This window comes from Propithecus coquereli, unplaced genomic scaffold (genome assembly GCF_000956105.1).
Source record: "Propithecus coquereli isolate 6110/MARCELLA unplaced genomic scaffold, Pcoq_1.0 Scaffold134, whole genome shotgun sequence".
Classification (NCBI taxonomy): Eukaryota; Metazoa; Chordata; class Mammalia; order Primates; family Indriidae; genus Propithecus; species Propithecus coquereli.
The window spans coordinates 2,055,122-2,074,580 of record NW_012137636.1 but is presented as its reverse complement, the minus strand read 5'-3'; the positions used below and the strand labels follow the sequence as shown (position 1 = coordinate 2,074,580).

General features: G+C 46.6%; 1 protein-coding gene across 1 annotated transcript in view; it reads left to right on the top strand.

The window, feature by feature from the left end:
- The first annotated feature begins 3,625 nt into the window (after positions 1–3,625).
- Positions 3,626–19,459, top strand: part of EEPD1 (endonuclease/exonuclease/phosphatase family domain containing 1) — a 113,219-nt gene continuing 97,385 nt past the window's right edge. Inside the window, exons 1-2 of the mRNA XM_012638745.1 lie at positions 3,626–3,817; positions 4,277–5,343. Coding sequence (XP_012494199.1) covers positions 4,466–5,343 — 878 coding nt within the window. The 5' untranslated portion in view covers positions 3,626–3,817; positions 4,277–4,465. The remainder of the gene's footprint in view (positions 3,818–4,276; positions 5,344–19,459) is intronic.

Sequence of the window (19,459 nt, the reverse complement as noted above, 5' to 3'; positions counted from 1 at the left end):
ATTACAGGTATGAGCCACCACATTCCCAGCTGGCCCATCTTTCAAAATTCTCTTAACCCTCACTTCCCAGGAAGTCCCCAGGCTAAGTTACTTGTCATTTACAGCCATCTTCTCTTCCTCTCCCCTGTACTCCAGCAGGCACTGCTCTCACTGATTTAGTGTCTGCAGTCCTGCTGGCCCTTCAGCTCTGGGAAGAGAAGAATCAGGAAATTTGTTCCTCACAGGAGACACAGTGCCTAGCACCGTGGTGTTGAAATTGAAAATTGACAAATGCTTTCCCTTCTTCTCTCCCACCACCTCTCCCTTCTCCCAAGTCACCACTTACCTTTAAAACTGTTGAGTAAGAAGCAGAAGGTCGGTGACCTCAGACCCATCTGCCCAGGTCCCAGGTGAGAACTGTGTGGGAAGGGTAAGGGACATTTGGCTGGAGTGATGTAACCCCTGCCCTTTGACATCCTCATGTAACTCAGCTGTCAGCAGGGGCCCTGGTGTCCTTTGAGAGACAAATATAATGGGCTCAATCCCCCATTCCTTGTGTGATGGGACCCCCAGCCAACTTCCCAATCTCAACGAGGATTCTTGAAAGTCAGACTTTTTCCTAGGTCTTCTCACATTCTGAATTTCTGCTTCCAATGAGCTTGCTCCCTCCCACCTTTCGCATTCTAGCTGCCCCCTTCTCCCTCTCCTTAGTGTACCCAGAAAGAGTCAGCTCCTTTATCTCCTATTCCCCTAAACAGTACTGGTTCAAGGACAGTATGTATCTTACAAGATTCAGTCTGTGAGTGGGGTGGGGGTGGAGGGCTATATCAGAGATAAAATAGACAATTGGATGCCAGAAGTCTCTGGGACCCCCTTTCCTGGGCCCCCAGCCCAAACTGGAGCATGTTCACTGGTCTTCTCTTCTGTTAGCTGCTGCCTCAGCTTCTTCTTGGGCCCCTTCATCCCCTTCAACCTCCTCAACTCCACCCTGGATTACCTATTCCACCCCCCAAAAAAATCCTGTTTTTTTTCAAAAGAACATTTTTAAAAGATTTTTAAACATTTATTGAGGTATAATTGAGGTACACGAAAGTGCACATATTTAAAGTATGCAATTCTATCAGTTTTGGTATACATACACCCATGAAACTGTGACCTCTCAAACAACATTCCCATCAACCCCAAAGTTTCTTTGTGCCCTTTTTAATCCATCCCTCCCTCTATCCCATCCTCAGGCCACCACTCACCTGCTTTCTCTATATATTCATTAGCTTGTATTTTCTAGTGTTTTACATAAATGGAATCATACAAATACTCTCTCTTTTTTTTTTTTTTTGCCTGGCTTCTTTCATTCAGTGTAATGATTTTGAGATTTTTCAATGTCGCTATGTGCATTAATAGTTTACTTGTCTTTATTGCTGGGCAGCATTCCTTTATATGGGTATAGTACAATTTGTTTATTCATTCATTTAGTGACAGATTTGAGTTTTTTGTTTTGTTTTGTTTTGTTTTGGCTATAACAAATAAAGCTCCTATGAACATCCACATTCAGGTCTTTGGGTTTCATGCTTTCCTTTCTCTGTGGTAAATACCTATAAATGGAATGGTTGAGTCATATGGTATGTGTATGTTTAACTTTTGAAGAAACTGCCAAAGTGATTTCCAAAGTAGTTGTACCATCTTATACGTCCACCAGCAATGCATGAGAGTTTCAGTTGCTCTATATCCTCACCAACATTTGATAGGGTCAGTCATTTTAAAGTCAGCCATCTCATTGTGTGTTTTGGTGTTTGCGTTTTTTTTTTTTTTTTTAATGCACATTGGTTTAGCTAACTCTTGGCATTTCTATCAAGGGAGAGTATATACTTATGTTTATGGAGAATGAAAGCAGAGTATTTCTGTTGTTGCAGTGTAATTAATAATACTGTCCCCTGTTAACCTCCAAAGTGCCCTTGTTTGGATGACAAAATGTGTGCTTTTTTTGCTTCTAGCCCAAGTGGCCATGCCCCTAGTCCGTCATTCTGTAGCCACACCACTCAGCAAGGCATTCTGCTGAACAAAGACTTTTCTCTCCTCTAAAGGGAGTTTCCTGCTGGTCTTAAACAATTTTTTTCCTTGCCACAACAGGACTTCAGTGAGTGGCATATGTAGCCTAATGCTTGGCCGGGGAGGATGGTGGGGAAGAGGACCTTCTTGCCATGCCAAAGTGAGAACAGGATGGCTGAAAATGAAGCCAAGAGTCAGACTATGTCCTGAAGACATCGTTTGGGCTGAAAGTTCTATTCCTTAACTTTGCCACAGGCAGCCAGGAAAACCCCCTTCTTGTCTAGGCTAGTTTGGCTTGGTTTTCCCTACTAATATACACAGCAGAGGAATGTGCCTCAGAAAGGTAGCCGCATTTTGCCAAGCCTGGGCTGCCCCTCAGTTCACATCTGACATACCTTCTGCCTTTCCTGAGTTACTATTTTTGCTGACTCAGACCCTGGGACTGAAAGCAGATGCGTTGGTCACATTGGTTGAGGATGAAACCTCAGAGAACACTAAACGGCCAGGGTCAAAGTATTCAACGGTGTCACTGCACAGTTTGTTTTATCGAATACTCTGGCTGGGTATTCACTGAAATGCAGCAGGCTCTAATAGTTAACTATGTTGTCATTTAGAAGCGTAATCCAAAAACCGTTCTGAGTTTTGGGAAACAGCCTCCATTTCCTAATAGCATTTCCGTCCGTTGTAATGATTAGATTTAATACTCAGAGAAACATATGCTTATTCACTCAGAGCGCTACGTGTGCAAAGCCCCAGCTCTGTATTTGACCTATGCGAACACACAGGAGGGTGGTGCGTGCCCAGGGAGTCGCTGGCGCTATTAGAGGACATCTGAGTAGAGCATGGGTGCTACGCTAGTGGAAGAAAAGAGAAGGTCTAAGGCAGGGGTAGAAATTAAGAAGATCTCATTCAATCTCCTCTGGAACGTTCTGCAAAAATGAGCGACCCCTCGGACCCGCAGGGATGCTCCCCTCACAGAGATTGCCCCAACCTTCGCCCCCAAGCCGCAAACACGGGCGAAAAGCAGCTGGCAGGTCTCGCCTCTGGCGACGTTCACAGCCTCTTCCCGGCACAACCAGCCCTAGGTCCCCGGCGGCAACCCCGGCTCGGGGAGAGCAGACCCAGGACCGCCTTCCGCTGACCCGCCCCGCCGTCGCGGCGCCGGCCCCGCCCCTCTGTCCCTAAGCCCCGCCCCGCGCTCCCAGGCCGGGCCCCCGCTTCGCGTTCCGCTCTCCACCCCCTTGCTCCAGGTCCCGCCCCGCGCTCGGGCTCCGCCCCCACGTGCCCCGGGAGTCCCGGGGGGAGGTGCCCCGCGGAGGAGGCGTGGCCGCGGTGGCTGCCGAGGCGCGGGCGGCGCGGCCGGGACTTTGGCTTTGACACCGACTAGAGCTGGAGCTGCGGCGCTCGTGCTGGGTCTGGACGCGCTCTGGCAGATCCCGCTCCCGAGTTGGGCGCAGGACTTTCTGCCCTGATAAACGCAGCTGCGGCGACGCCGCGAGTCCTGGTACAGCCGCAAGTCCTGGTGCAGCCTGGGCGGCCGGGTTTCGCCACCGCTGCCGTCGCCCCCGAGCAGCCCTGCGGCTTCTGTCCGCCCGGGGAGAGTTTCTCCCGCAGTAAGAGCCGGTACGCGCGGGCCAAGGCGGCGCGGGAGGCTTCCCGGGGCCCGGCCACTGACCCGCACCCGCTCGGGCGGCAGGGCCAGAGGCAGGGGGGCCCGCGCTGTCCCGGGCTGGCTCGGGCTTCCGAACCGCAGGTGGAAGAGGGACGGACGTCCAGGCAGAGCGGCCGAGAGGTAGGTCGCGGCGACCTGCGGCGGGTCGGGCGGGGGTAGATAACCCCCCTCTCGGTGCCCGCACCGGCGAGCACTGAGTTCCCAAGTTGCAGGTGGCGCTAAGTGTCAGGCGCGGGTGGGGGTGGGACTGGGAGGTTGCCCCCTCCCATCTGTCCAAGCCCGGGTGGGGGTGACCGAAGTAGGCAGATGACCCCAGCGAGGCCAGAGTTGAGAGCGGCCGTGGCCGGGGAGGCGTGAAGCGGACAGGCTAAGACAAACGGCTCATAGCCTTTTTGGAGCCCAATATGATAAAAACCGGAATTTTCCCAGAGGAAATTCCACGTGGGCCCAGCTTCACTGTGTCTGCGTTTTCAGGGGTTCACGGGCAACCACCAGCCCGGAACTCCTGGATGCTAACTTCAGCACTAGGTATGATTGATTAACTCACTCGATTTGTGTGTTTATTAATTTATTTTCTAGGTAGCCAAGTGGAAGGTAATTTTGGACACCCTGAGCATGGAAGTCTTGCTGTGGGTTTGTGGCATCTTCAGCCCCTAAATCCTGCCCCTTCTGTTCCTCTGTGCTCGTAAGGTATACTGGGCTTCCTTGCTAGCCAGAGAGTTTTTCTGCGGTGTTGAGGCCTTCCTGGACCCCTGATACTGGCCGACCATGGGGAGCACCCTGGGCTGCCACCGCTCCATCCCCAGGGACCCCTCGGACCTGTCTCATAGTCGCAAGTTCAGCGCGGCCTGTAACTTCAGCAACATCCTGGTGAATCAGGAGCGGCTCAACATCAACACAGCCACGGAGGAGGAGCTGATGACCCTGCCTGGGGTGACACGCGCCGTGGCGCGCAGCATCGTGGAGTACCGAGAGTACATCGGTGGCTTCAAGAAGGTGGAGGACCTGGCGCTGGTCAGCGGGGTGGGCGCCACCAAGCTGGAGCAGGTCAAGTTTGAGATCTGCGTGAGCAGCAAAGGCAGCTCCGCACAGCACTCTCCCAGCTCCCTGCGGAGGGACCTGCTGGCCGAGCAGCAGCCTCACCACCTGGCCACCGCCGTACCCCTCACCCCACGTGTCAACATCAACACGGCCACCCCGGCTCAGCTCATGAGTGTGCGAGGCCTCTCGGAGAAGATGGCCCTCAGCATCGTGGACTTCCGCCGCGAGCATGGGCCCTTTCGCAGCGTGGAGGACCTGGTGAGGATGGATGGCATCAGTGCCGCCTTCCTGGACAGAATACGGCACCAGGTGTTTGCCGAGAGGTCCAGGCCCCCATCCACCCACACCAACGGGGGCCTGACCTTCACTGCCAAGCCTCACCCCAGCCCCACCTCCCTGAGCCTGCAGAGTGAGGACCTGGACCTGCCGCCCGGGGGGCCCACGCAGATTATCTCCACTCGGCCTTCCGTGGAGGCCTTTGGAGGCACGCGGGATGGGCGGCCTGTGCTGAGGCTGGCCACCTGGAACTTGCAGGGCTGCTCGGTGGAGAAGGCCAACAACCCCGGGGTGCGAGAGGTGGTGTGCATGACGCTCCTGGAAAACAGGTGAGGACAGGAGCCACCAAGGGGTTGGGTGTTAGGGCAGTTTTTGTGCGGCCTTACCTGAAGATGCAAATGAGTGGATTCTTTTGGGAGCAGGGAGGGAACAAGAGTATTTAATCAATGTTCTTGAGGACCCAGCCAATATTGTCACCTGAGGATGGGTTCTTCTCCAGAATTTTCGGAATACAGCTGTTCGAGCTGGTGGCACATGTCTTGAGTGTGGTGTATCTGAGATTGGTTCATAATTCTGGGGTAATTGGAGGTTGTGTTGGTGGTTGTTGGTAGTTGGAGAATGTTGTTTGGCTCACAAGACTTCATAGAATTTACTACAAGTTAGGCACTGAGAGCCTGGGAAATGGTGCACAGTTTTGCTCGTGAAAAAGAGTTGATTGGATTTTTTTATTAATGGGAGGGAAAATCACATTTGTTCCATCAAATATGCCTATCTCTGTGTGCACAAAATCATCTTAATGACCAGGTATTTGCAAACACATACACTGTGAATGAATCACTCTGCATTCTTTTTCCTTATTTAACCTGAAGTCAGTTTTCAGTCCCACAACTGCAGCCCAAACTGTGTGTAACCTCTCCTGTCCCATAGCCAGAAAAGGCCAAGCTGAAAGCTGACTGTGTGTGTGTGCGCGCGTGTGCGCGTGAGAGAGAGAGAGAGAGAGAGAGAGAGAGAGAATGAATATCGGACAGATTTTCCCATTTGAACAAAAGGAGAAAAGACTTGTAGGATAGGCTCTTACCACACAGTGTTGACATTATTCACAACACTGCTCTCTGTAGGGACTTCCGTGAGCCCTCCCATTAAAACAAACCAATATTATTGTGGCAGTAACTACCGCTGTTAGTAAAACAGTGTACTGTATAATGCAAAGCTTTAGGAAGGAAAGAAATATTTGTAATGGTCCCTTCCAGCTGTGATCATGGTGTTGAGGAATTTTGCCCTTCTACCCACCAGAGCTGCAGTGTTTGTGGCTACTTGCTGCTTTCCTTTGCACTGGGTCATTGGTGAGGCTGGTGGGGCAGAAGTTTGGTGTCATGAAGTGAACTCTCAGCAAGAAATCACAGTGCTTGGTGGCAGATCGTCAGGATGAATTAGGAGAGAAGCGGATCACAGGGTTTCCCTGGCACTGACCCAGTGGCACGCTCTTGTCACTGAGGAGAGAGGGACTACGCACTGGGTCAGAGAACTGGACCAAGGGAACCCTCGAGTGCTTGTCCTGCACTGCTGTGTCCTGTTTTGCATCCTAATGCACTCCTTTTGCAAAATCATCTTGTGCACAGGTGAGAGCTAGACGTAGCCTTGGGAGATATTTATGAGAAATGGCTTGAGAATTATTCTCTTCATCCATAGCAGCATGGTTTATGAATGGGAAAAGGGGAGGCGAGAGGAAGGGAGGAACATGGCTGTTTAATTCCTATTATGAGTTTTCTGATGGCTCAGTTTGGGAGGGGGTGGGGATGGGTTAGGGTCAGAAGTTGTGCAAGTGGGACCGACAGACTGGACAGCCCTTGGCCATTTACTATGTCAGTGGTTTTTCAAGTGTGTTCCCCTGAACCAGTAGCATCCTCTACTGACACAGAAACTCTGGGTTTCTGTGTTTTAACACACCCTCCAGGTGGTTCTGATACACGCTAAAGTTGGAGAACCATTGTACTAGGTATTAGGCAACCAGCTGTCCCTCTTGGTTTCTCCTTACAGCCCCTCCCCCTGTACTGGCTTTTCTAGCAAGGTGGGTGAATTCGTGCAGAGCTTTCCAGGTACACTTGGTCCTCCCTATCTGTGGATTCAACCAACTGTGGATAAAAAAATATTCAGGAAAAAAAGGGATGCTTGCATCGGTACTGAACATGTACAGACTTTTTCTTGTCATTATTCCCTAAACAATATAGTATAACTATTTACATAGCATTTGTAATATAGTAGTAGTATAAGTAATCTAGAGATGGTCTCAAGTACACAAGAGGATATACATATGTTATATGCAAATACTATAGCATTTTACATCAGGGACTTGAGCATCTGTGGATTTTGGTATGGCACAGGGTCCTGGAACCAGTCCCCTGCAGATACCAAGGGACAGCTGTACTTTGTTTTCCTTTGATTGTTTTGATCATCCCTGTAGTTATTCAACCCTATGATGTTCTTTCTGGACTGGGTTTGAGGGGCTGATCCAGCTTCTAGGACATTTGAGCATGAAGGGCAGCAAATGGGAGAGAGCAGAAACAGTCGGCCTGCAGTTGGCTCCTCCCCGCAGTGCGCTGAGGAAGACAGCTAACAACTCTTTTCCAGTGTGGACTTGTTAGGGTTGTCCTGTGTTTTCCTCTTTGGATTTCATACAGGGCTGATGATTTGTTGAAGACATTTAACTGCTGTCTTCAGATGAGAGTGCAGGAAAAGCTTACCAAACCTACTAGGGTTATAGAAGGGAGTACCTGTAAATGACTGGGAAGGTGACACGTACGTCCATTGGCCACATGTGTTGTCCTGTGGGTTGGTGGTTCCTTTTGCCTGGTCACAATGGATTCAGTATTCTGGACACTCCTAGCATATTGTTAGTACCTGGTAAACATGAAATAATAGGCTTAGGGTCTGATCCCTGCAGAGCTGGGGTGGGTGCATTTGCCTGTGTGACTGTCCTCCGGCACCAAAAGCTGTCACAAACTGGATCACGTGTCCTCGGTGACAGCAGTGCCCATTCCCCAAGAGGTGCGTGTTCCTCCTGCTTCACAGAAATCTTTCACATTCCAGTTGTTCACTATATTAGTAAGAGGAAATACCTTCAGTGTGAGCAAGAATGGATGAAGGTAATTTTCCAGGTGGCTCTTATTTGCATACATATGTACATACAATAGAAGAGTTCCCTGACTTCTGGGTACGCCTTTGTATTTTCCGACAGCTTTCGCATTCATTTGATTTTCCCCGTAACTCTGGGAAGTAGACAATGCTTGCTTTTAATTATGATTCTCCACCTCTGGGTGAGGAAACTAAAACCGAAGAAATTAAATGACTTGCCTCCGTCACACAGCTCATTAGTGACTCAGCTGGGTCCAAGACCCAGACCTGACTTTAGACCCATGCCCTTTGCCAATGTGCTGTGTTTTGTAAGCACACACCTTCATTCCGTCTCTTGGTTAGGTGCCCCACGCTCTGCCTCATCAAGGACATTTCCCAAATTGTGTGCCAGTCACAGTTTCTTAAATCCATTGTAGAGGCATTTTAAAGATACCCTTGGGCAATCCTTTTGCTAAGGGCATAGTTGGCTCTTAGTTTTCCTTTCTGTGCATTTACTTTAGTAGGTATATTTTCTTAGGCTAAAGGGTCCCTCTGTGGGATGGGAGTGTAGAGTCCTTTCTTGCCCCACGACGCTGCTGCTTTGGTGGGCAAGCATGTAGGAGTTACAAGAAACTGTTTTGTACGTGAAGCCTGAGGTAGCACAGCGCAGTCAGATGGTCATCCAGTCACCAGGAGCCTTCCGACACGCCATGCTGGTGGCACGGAGCTGACAGGTTTCATTAGATTCTTTTGCCAAATCTCAGTCTTAGGCAATGTTCTTCCTCGTTCAGTATTTATGGAGCAAGACTAAAAGAGGAATGCTTCTGCTAAATATGCTTGCAAAATTTGGTGACAGTCCACCTCTGGAATGAAAGTTCGTTAATTTTTAGTTTTTATTTTTTTGCAGGCGAGGCATTCCATTTTGAAAAGTCCCTTTGGTAACAGTGTATAAATCCTGAGGGAGCTGATAGATAATCTCCAAAAGGAATAAGGAGATTTAACATCCCAGTTGCTCCTTCTCCCCATAGCCTGCATCAGAAGGGAACTGGAGCATCAAAATCTTTAGTCCTGTAATGGTTTAAATCTGTTTTCTCGCCACATGTCTGCAGTATCAAAGCATAAGGTGGATTAGTGCCTAACAGCACACACAGCAAGTGAAGAAAGAGATTTTAGTTTATTAGACTTGATTAGTAGGATCAGTATAAAGATAACCCATCTTGTCATTTGATTCAGTCATTGAAAAATATGTATTGAATGCCTGCTGTGTACATACATAAGCTAAATTCAGGAATCAGCTTGGCCCTGTTACTTAACAGAGTTAAGTAAATGTAGATCAGTTTGTATGGCTCAACATCAAAACAGTCTGGTAAACCAGAATTTTTGGGCAAGTTACAGAGCATGATTGATAGATGGTTGTACTTTTCTCGTATGAACGATAGGCCTGTCTTGGGAGATCGAAGGGTGGGTGGATACAGCCAGACTTAACATCTGGGGGCAGAATGCCCAGCAATTCTCTTAAAGTAGAGATCGTGAAATCTGTTTTGATAGCTGTGGAAACTGAGGCTCAGAGAGATTAAATAGCATCCATATGGCCTTAAGAAATGGAGATGTTGGAGCCAGGATTGGAAGCCAGGCATTTGTCTGATTTCAAAGCAGAGGGATTGGGCATGTCTTTTCCCAAACTCTGTGTCCTTCCACTGCCTCTGACTCCCAGCCCACGTTTCCTCCCTGTCTTGTGTCCTAAGCTGGCCAGGTATCAGGGTCTTGGGGAGAAGAAGGGCTCCCCCCGACCCCTGAGACTGTGTCAGGCCTCTGGAGGCCTCTGCTTCCTTCCTGCTTTTGTTCCTGCAAAGGATGGAGCTTGGGGGTAGTGGTAGAGCCAATCCAGAGGGATCAGAGATCCTCCACCCAGCCCCTCAAACATGAGTCTGTGACCTTGGGCTGGAATCCAAGGCCAAGTTCCAGTTTTCTGAGCCAAGGAGCTCTGGGTTGTTTCCAGAGAGAAAGATGATCAGTAATAAAACTGTTGTGGATCCCTAAGAGAAGATGGTGTGAATGAAGGGAAGTCCCACAACTCCGGCTTCATTTCACTAAAGGGAAAGGTGTTGCTTTTGTTTTTCCAGAAAGCTGAACCAGGCCAGGCGTGGTGGCTCACACCTGTAATCCTAGCACTTTTGGAGTCTGAAGCAGGAGGATCACTTGAGGCCAGGAGTCTGAGGTTGCAGTGAGACATCTGACAAGGCTTCATATGCTCTTTAGTATCAGTGACATATAGAACTAGTGAGCTACGGTGACATCACTGCACTCTAGCCTGGGCGACTGAGTGAGACCCTGTCTCCAAAAAAAAAAAAAAAAAAGATGGGTCCTCTTGGGTCTGATTTCAAGGTTCTTTGGGAGTTTAATAGTGTTGATTCTCCCAGGGGATATCCATTCCTTTCTTATTCATTCAATCAATAGACATTTTTTGAAGGTCTCACTAGGTACCAAGTTCTGGGTGAGACTCTGGTAATAAAGTGGGGAGCAAGACAAAGTCCCTGAAAGTCCCTGCTCATGTGGAGCTTCTAGGAGGGGAAACTGCACAGTCAGGTCAGGGGGGGCCTCCCAGGCTTTTAACAGCAGGAGGGTTAGCAGCAGAGGTTGTTGAAGTGACCTCTTACCAGGTATTGTGGCTACTGGGGGCCACGTGGAGTGGGTTCTAGCAGTTGAGTGAAGAGGCTGTTGCAGGTTCAGCCCAACAGGGATAGTGTCTGGGGAGATGGGGAGATGGGGAAATGGGTGGAGATGGGAGGCCTTTTAGAGGTAAAAACTGGCAAGACTTGCCCATGTTTGGGATAGTGTGAGGATTCGGCAGCTGGCTTGTTTGAAATGCTCTGAGATTCGTAGAAGACAGGTGCAGAGGCATGTAAGAAATTCTGGGGCTGACGCACTGTGCCTACACATTATGTCAACATGACGCAGCTGGCTGACCTCACAGCTCTGCTACCACTGTGCCCTGGACTCCAGACAGGATGGGAAACTGGGGTCCACGGCAGATGGAATAAGCGACTGTGTCTGCCCTCTGCAGATGGGGCATCTGACAAGGCCTCATATGCTCTTTAGTATCAGTGACATATAGAACCAGGCCATGCTTTGGGGACTTCAGGTAGCTATTTCTTGCGAGAGATGTTTACATAAATTCAGTTCAATGTTGGTGGGCCACCTCCTTTGAACTCACTACCTGATGAGCTCAGAGGCGCTGGGGAGACCCTGCCCTGTGGTCAGGGAGCTGCACCCTCTTGTGAGGGCACACATATTGGGCAGGGACTTACCAGGGTGATGTGTAGTATGAGCGAGGACGTGAAGCTTGCTCAGGGACCTGAGATCACAGGGATTTGGTAGCTGCATGTGAAGACCTCAGCACTGGAGAACGATGAGGGGAGAGGACCAAGCCAGGATCTTGGGAGGGAGGTGGTGTGGAAGGGAGCTTGGCATCTGAGAAGAAGGAGTGTAGTGGCATAGTGACATTTGGGCTGAAAGTCAACAATTCTCCGCTGCACACACAGGCAGCTAAGGAGTGGGAGGTCCACACCGGGCCCTCCACTCAGGCTTATGATCTGAAATGCTCAGACAGGAACATGGCAGGCTCCCACGCAAGGCACCTCGCAGTGAGAGAATCTGGCACACAAACACCTACGAGCAGGAAGGTGTGTGTTATTCCTGGTGTGTTATTTTTGTTTCAAAATTATCTTATCTCACGAAAGATGTTATTTCAGAATTCCCTAATAACAATCTCTGCCAGTAACAAATAAGTGATGCATCTCACTGAAATTTGATTTGCTCGGCGTAGACATCCTCGTCTGCACGTGGTAATGTACCAGCTGGGTGGAAATTCCACACCAGTGACTCTTCACATCAAAACATCCAGGAGATGACACAAAAATGTCCTGCTTTACCTGACAGGTTGCTGGTCCTCAACAAATAGTTTAGGAATCTTAGCAGCGTTCTGGCCCTATTCATGTGACTGTACACAGGCCTGGTTCTGGGCCACAGTTCTTTTGTGATGTCTTGATTGACAGCTGCCAAACAGCTGGACTCCAGTGGCCAGGAACCCAGGTATGCTGGGAGTAAACATTTCATCATAAAGAAAAGTCTTGAGTTCTTCCAAATTCTTAGATAAAGAAGACCTGAGTTTTCTTTATTGACTGTTGTTCCCTAACTATTGTTGATTTGTTGTTTGTTTCCAGCAAGCCCTTGTTTCCTGTGAATTCTATTTTGGGTCAGCCATTACCTGACTAAGCTGTTAAGCTGGGCCTTCAGTTGTTTTACCTAGAGGCTGCTGCATACTCCTTAAATGCAGTGCTTTGCCAAGAGAATGTTGTTCCCCTTGCTGCATTTAAAGTTGCATGCATTTGAGGTATTCTAGGGATCTGAAGTTTTGTTTGTTCACCCAAAAACTGGAGGGCAATATTGGTACTTTGTCAGCTTGTGCAAAAACGTGGTATCTCTTAAAGAGGGAGGTCTCAGATGGATTGTTTTTTAAATATCAATCCAATATTCTGTTTAAAAAAACTTCTCCAGAATGTATTTTCCATTAAGCCAATTCAATCTGATTTACATTTTTTTTCTCACTCTGTTGCCCCAGGCAGAATGCAGTGGCATCGTCCAAGCTCACTGCAACCGCAAACTCCTGGGCTTACATGATCCTCCTGCCTCAGCCTCCCAAGTAGCTGGGACTACAGGCATGTGCCACCACGCCCAGCGAATTTTTTTTCTATTTCTAGTAGGAATGAGGTCTTGCTTTTTGCTCAGGCTGGTCTGGAACTCCTGAGCTCCAGTGATCCTCCTGCCTGGGCCTCCCATAGTGCTAGGATTACATGCGTGAGTCACCCCACCTGGCCTCTGTTTTTTCGAACAGAGTAAACAGTAAATATTTGTGTGGCCTCAAAGTACTCATGCTGGCATTAGGCCTTGGCCTTAACTGACAGGTGTCTTGGGTCTCTTTCCTTCCTTTCTTGGTGGGTAGCCTCCGTGCTTAAGATCGTTGTGTCGTTTTACTGGTCAGTTTTTTTTTTACAGAGTGATTCCCTGTCTTTTAAAATTTTAATTTGAGGACTCATTTTAAATAGCAAAGTACTTCCTTTATGTCCACTCCCCTATCACCTTTGGACTTTGAGTGGCCACTTGGTAGCAATAGTTGTGCTAAGAACAAAATCAATGATAATTAACACCAATAATTACTGTGGCCAAGGCCCAAGTCTAAGCCGTTTTGTGGATATAAAAGGAGTAGTTCAGGGAAGCTGAGAAATTTTACCCAGGGTCACACAGCTTTTAAGTGGCGACTTAGATTATAATCCAAACAGTTGGATTCCAAAGTTTGATGATAAAAAGCTACTCTGAGTTCAGTAATGCTTTTCAGCATATTTATATTTTATTTATCACCCCAGCCTGCATACTAGACTAGACGCTCTCTTAACCAGCTTGGTTTGAGTTCCCCAGGTCTTGATCTTTCGTAAGTATTACTATATCGATGTATAATGATATCATCATGTATGTGTAAGTATGTGTATTCTAGTATTTGTTTCTTCAAAGTGGAGCAAGGATATTTGCAAAGCAAACTGAGCCCAGGATACTATATTTTTATGGCTGTTCGGTCTTTTATAATTGTGTTGCCCACACCTATTTTGGCAGCAATTTCTTAAACTGTCAGTTTTAATCATCAATTGCTCTTATAGAAGCTTTCCAAGCATTCATCTTCATTTTCTTTGAAACAACTTCTGTTTCTGCTCACGTTCCTGTTTCATCAGTTGATGTCACATTTTACTAGCCAGGTTTTTTGTTTTTTTTTTTAACCATAGTTATGAGTACAACTGACAGAATCGGTCTGGGGACAGACAGTTGACTCTGGGTAAGCACACGATGCCTTGTGCACAGCTGATCCAGCCAGGAATACCCAGTGTGCCACGGCATCACTCAGCTTGTTTTAGAAAGGGAATGGGGATAATTTGGTAGTTCCTTGAGTGGAGGTTGGCTAGGAGAGCATCTCTTCTGTTTTTTAAAATGGTTAGTGCCTGTGGCCAAGTCATTTCAGTCTAGAGACGGTGTTTGCTGTTTTATGTACATTGCAGACCCCTGGCAGGTAACTGTAGGTTGTTACTGAGCCACCATTCTTTTCTGTGGGAGAGTGATTCAGAAAGGTAACTGCAGTCATGCACTTCACCGAATAATGTTTCGGTCAACAACGGACTGTGTATATGGCGGCGGTCCTGTCAGATTATAATGGAGCTGAAAAATTTCTGTCACCTGGTGACATCTTGATGATCCTGACCCTGTTTAGGCCTAGGCTAATGTGTGTTTTTTGTGACTTAGTTCTGAGCAAAAAAAATTAAAAAATAGGCCAGGTGTGGTGGCTCACGCCTGTAATCCTAGCACTCTGGGATGCCAAGGCAGGAGGATTGCTTGAGCTCAGGAATTCAAAACAGCCTGGGCAAGAGTGAGACCCCCATCACTACTAAAAATAGAAAAATTAGCCAGGCATTTTGGCGAGTACCTGTAATCCCAGTTACTTGGGAGGTTGAAGCAGGAAGATTGCTTGAGCCCAGGAGTTGGAGGTTGCAGTGAGCTATGGTGACACCACTGCACCCTAGTTGGGATGACAGCAAGACTCTGTCTCAAAAAAAAAAAAAAAAGTAAAAAAACAAAAAAGAATTAGATCTATGAAAAAGCTTATAGGGTAGGATATAAAGAAAGAAAATGTTTTTGTACAGCTGTATGATATGCTTGTGTTTTAAGCTACGTGTTACTACAAAAGAGTCTAAAGTTAAAAATCAGTTAAATTTAAAGGTATAAAGTAAAAAAGTTAGGGTAAGCTAAGGGTAACTCGTTAGGGAAGCAAGAGAAACATTTTTGTCAACTTAGTGTAGCCTAAGTGTATGGTGTTTACAAAGCCCACAGCAGGGTACAGTAATTCCCTAGGCTTCACCCTCACTCACTGACTCACCCAGAGCAACTTCAGTCCTGTGAGCTCTGTTCACAGTAAGTACCTCTACAGGTGCACCATTTCTTATGTTTTTGACCCTACTTTTACTGCATTTTTTTCTATGGTGAGATACACAAATATTTACCATGTGTATTCAGTACAGTAACTATACAGGTTTATAGTTTATAGCCTAGGAGGAATAGGCCAAACCACATAGCCTAGGTGTGTACTAGGCTATACCATTTAGGTTGGTGTAAGTACACTCTGGGATGTTTGCACAACGATGAAATCACCTAAGGACCCATTTCTTAGGATATAGCTGTGTTGTTAAGTGACGCATGACCGTAGTTATGAAGTCAAGAGTTCATTGATACGTTGTCCGAATTCCCCCTGAAACTCCTCCTGTAACTTTTAGAAATAAAAAAGGTGAAGCAGTAATGAGCTTTTATTTCGACTTCACACCCATCCTGGTGAGAATTTTCTTCAGTGACATGGAAAGACTGCTTATGGAGCCCTGAATAACCGTAAGCCAGGAGGGGTCCCGCAGGAGGACAGGACTGGGTGGCTTATAAATACCTTTCCAAGTTGGTGACTCCACACTGCCTTTTTAAGGTTTTCCCAATTGCATTTTAAAGATCTGATTTTTTTTTTTTTTTTGAGACAGAGTCTCACTGTGTTGCCTGGGCTAGAGTGCTGTGGCGTCATCCTAGCTCACAGCAACCTCAAACTCCTGGGCTCAAGCAATCCTCCTGCCTCAGCCTCCTGAGTAGCTGGGACTACAGGCATGCACCACCATGCCCAGCTAATTTTTTCTATATATTTTTAGTTGTCCAATTAATTTCTTTCTATTTTTAGTAGAGATGGGGTCTCGCTCTTGCTCAGGCTGGTCTCAAACTCCTGAGCTCAAACAATCCGCCCGCCTCGGCCTCCCAGAGAGCTAGGATTACAGGTGTGAGCCACCACGCCCGGCCTAAAGATCTGATTTTTAAAAACACTACATGCACGTCCACACCTGTAAAACCATATTACAGTACACATAAGCCAAGCTCAGTTAAATGCTGGGCAAGGCTGTTTGGGGGTGATTTGTAATCTTGTATTATGTTAGTTTGATGCTTCCCACATTTATAATAAAAATGTAAGAATTGTTAGATATTGTTAGAGTTTCAACTTAGAAATAAGAGTTGCTTCTGTCCTTTAAACTTTGAAGTAAACTTAATTGAGCATCTGAGACTACATGGTAGTTGTTCAAAATATTACCGTTTGTAACCACTTATCTATGAAAATCAGGAATTTCTTGTCATTGATCAGCCAAAGGAAGATACAGAAATGAACCGGATGATGAGTGAAAGATAACATCACCCATAACCCCTGATTTCAAATACAGTGTTTGTGTTCATCCAAACTGCTGTGGTATTTTGGTGGATTGATTCTGTTGGTGAAGGTTACATATATAAACGTATGCATTTCTTACAAATCACAAAAGCTCCTTCCAACTTGCCAGCCTGGGTTTTCTTCTGAAACAACAGCAGTGACCTACAGCTTCCTGCACTGCCACCCCCCTCCCAGCCCCATGCAGGAACCTCCGGTCTGCCATGTTCCTGGCTTGCTCTTGGCTACAGATCATACTGACACACAAACACTAGGCACCCATTCCAGGTAGGGATTCAGTGCTGTTTAGAACATAGCATCCTTTAGAATTGCTGCAGAAAGGTGAAGCCAGCTGAAGCTGGGCTTTCCCAGACTTCTGTTGTTCAGCACCCCAGCCACCGGCTCCTCTATCAGCATGGATTTCCCTACCGTGACAGTCACTCTGTCGTAATTGCACAGTGGTGCCATATGCCCTCGCAGACTGAAGGTTTCATAAGGGCAGGAGCCATGTGTATGTGGCACAGTAGCACTCAGGAATTTGTGGGAAGAGTACATGACCTCAAACATTTATTGAGTATTTATTAATATTTTGCCCCAAATGCTGTTGTTAAGGCTTTTATATTCATTAGCTAACTTAATGCTTACACCACGCCAGTGAGGTGGGTAAAGTATGTGCACTTTATACAGAAGGAAACTTAAAGAATTTAAGTAACTTGCATGAAGTCACATGGTTGGTGAGAGGAGCAGAAATTCAAATCCAGGTAGAATTACCCAGAGCCCAAACTCTTGTAGATGCAGAGGTAGCAAATCCTAAACCTGGAGATGAGACTAAAAGGTTATAAAAGGGGACAGTTGTTTCCTTGCCTTTCTATATCTAGAAAGTACGAAGAGACATACTTGGGGGAAAAGGATCCCGTCTTCTTGGGGGTACTGCCCTGCAGTGGTTCCCAGCCAGCGCTTGAGGAAATCATCTGATTCTGTCATTCAGGGAGGTCAGAAATGCTGGGCTGTGCAAGGGCTGGATATTTTTTTAATCGAGATACGATTTTCATGCCAAACAATTCACCTCCTTTAAAGTATAAAAATCAGTGGTGTTTAGTATATTCACAAAGTTTTACAACCATTATCTCTATCTAATTCCACATTTTCATCAGCTTAAAAAGATACTCCATACCCATTAGCAGTTACTTCCTACCCCCCAGCTCCAAGGAACCACTACTCTATTAATATTCTGTCCCTGTGGATTTGCTTATTCTGGACACTTTGTGTAAATTATATAATATGTGGCCCTTTGTGTCTGACTTCTTTTACTTATAATGTTTTCAAGGTTCATCCATGTTGAAGCATGTATCAGAATTCTTTTTTTTCCATAATGGTCAAAAGATATTCACTATATAGATGTACCACATTTTCTTTATCCATTCATCAGCCGATGGACATTTTGGGTTGTTTCCACTTTTTAGCTGTTACGAATAAATAATACTGCTAAGAACATTCGTGTACAAGTTTTTACTTGGACATACATTTTGATTTCCCTTGAGAATATACCTAGGAGTGGAGTTGCTGGGTCATATGGTAGTTCTACGTTTAACATTTTGAGGACCTACCAAACTTGTTTTCCATGGTGCTGCACCATTTTACAATCCTGCCAGCAATGTACACGGGCTCCTACTTATGCACTGCCTCGCCAACACTTGTTATTGTCTGTCCTTTTGATTATAGCCATTCTCATGGGTGTGAAGTGGTATCTCATTGAGTTTCAAATTGCATTTCCCTGCTGACTAAAGTTGTTTAGCATCTTCTAGTGTGTTTATTAGCCATTTGTCTATCTTCTTTGGAGAAATGTCTATTCAGATCTGGGGGAGCTGTGTTCAAACCTGTTTCCAAGTGGAAAAAATCCAAGACACCTTTGTGCCACCTCCCTTTCACTCCCTCTCCCCCTCTTCCTTGCCCCTCAGTCATGGAGTCAGCATAACAGGACATAACCTAGAATAATTGCTTTGTAATAGGAAAAAGCGCCCCACGTCCTATAGAAACAAACCCTCCATCTAGGAAGGAACCTGGAGAATTCCATCTGGCGTGCTTTGTGCTTCTGACTGGAGCGCTCTGTCTCAACTGAGCTTTTAGCAGTGTCCTTGAGAAGTACTTGGTGTCCTCTGATTTCATGTATTTTGGATGAAAGTTTCGTACTTTTTTTCTAAAGCCAAAATGTGATGGACAGAATGCCAGGTGAGCCTCAGAAATTTCATCACAGTAGCCACAGGCCCCCAGGCCAGGAAAGAATCCTGAAGGAGCCCCTTCTATAGGTCCCTGCCTGCACCATCACACACCCATGAAACTTTGTATGTATATTTATAAACGTTTGTTTCCATGTTCTTTTGAACCACAGCTATGGAGAGTTGAATTGTTATGCTCTTCAATTCATGAAACCCTGGCATCACTCAGTGTGGAGTCCTACTTCTCTTTGGTTTTATTTTTTAAATGTCTTTTCTGCTTCAACCCCCTTCCACAGAGTCCAAATGTAAAGTGTGACATATATGTCCTTAGCCAGCTCCTCGAAAAATGTGGTGTTTTTAATCTACAAAAATGCTATATTCTTAAGATTTCCAGCTGGCTTTGGCCTCTGAGAGCCCCTTGGCCATCCACCACTTGCATCTACCACATTTCCCTGTCCATCCTCCGGCAGTGGAGATCCTGTCCTATGTGTTTCACTGCGCCTATGATGACCTGCTCTGCCTCCACTCACTGTACATCCTTTATTTGTTATTTAGGTGCATTTAAAAAAATTTTTGTCCTAGTAGAAATAAAACCCAGCCAAGGCAGAACCTCTTCAAGGCTCTCTCGTACGTTCAGACACTTCAGTTCAGTCTCCTTCCATCTTACGTTCTCACCCTGAATAATTTTAGTTCATTTTACCTTTCTCTATGCTTCCTATTTTTTAAGCATAAATCAATTTTTCATCTGCACTCTAAACCTCAGATTGTCTCGGTGTACTCTGGCATGAGTAGATA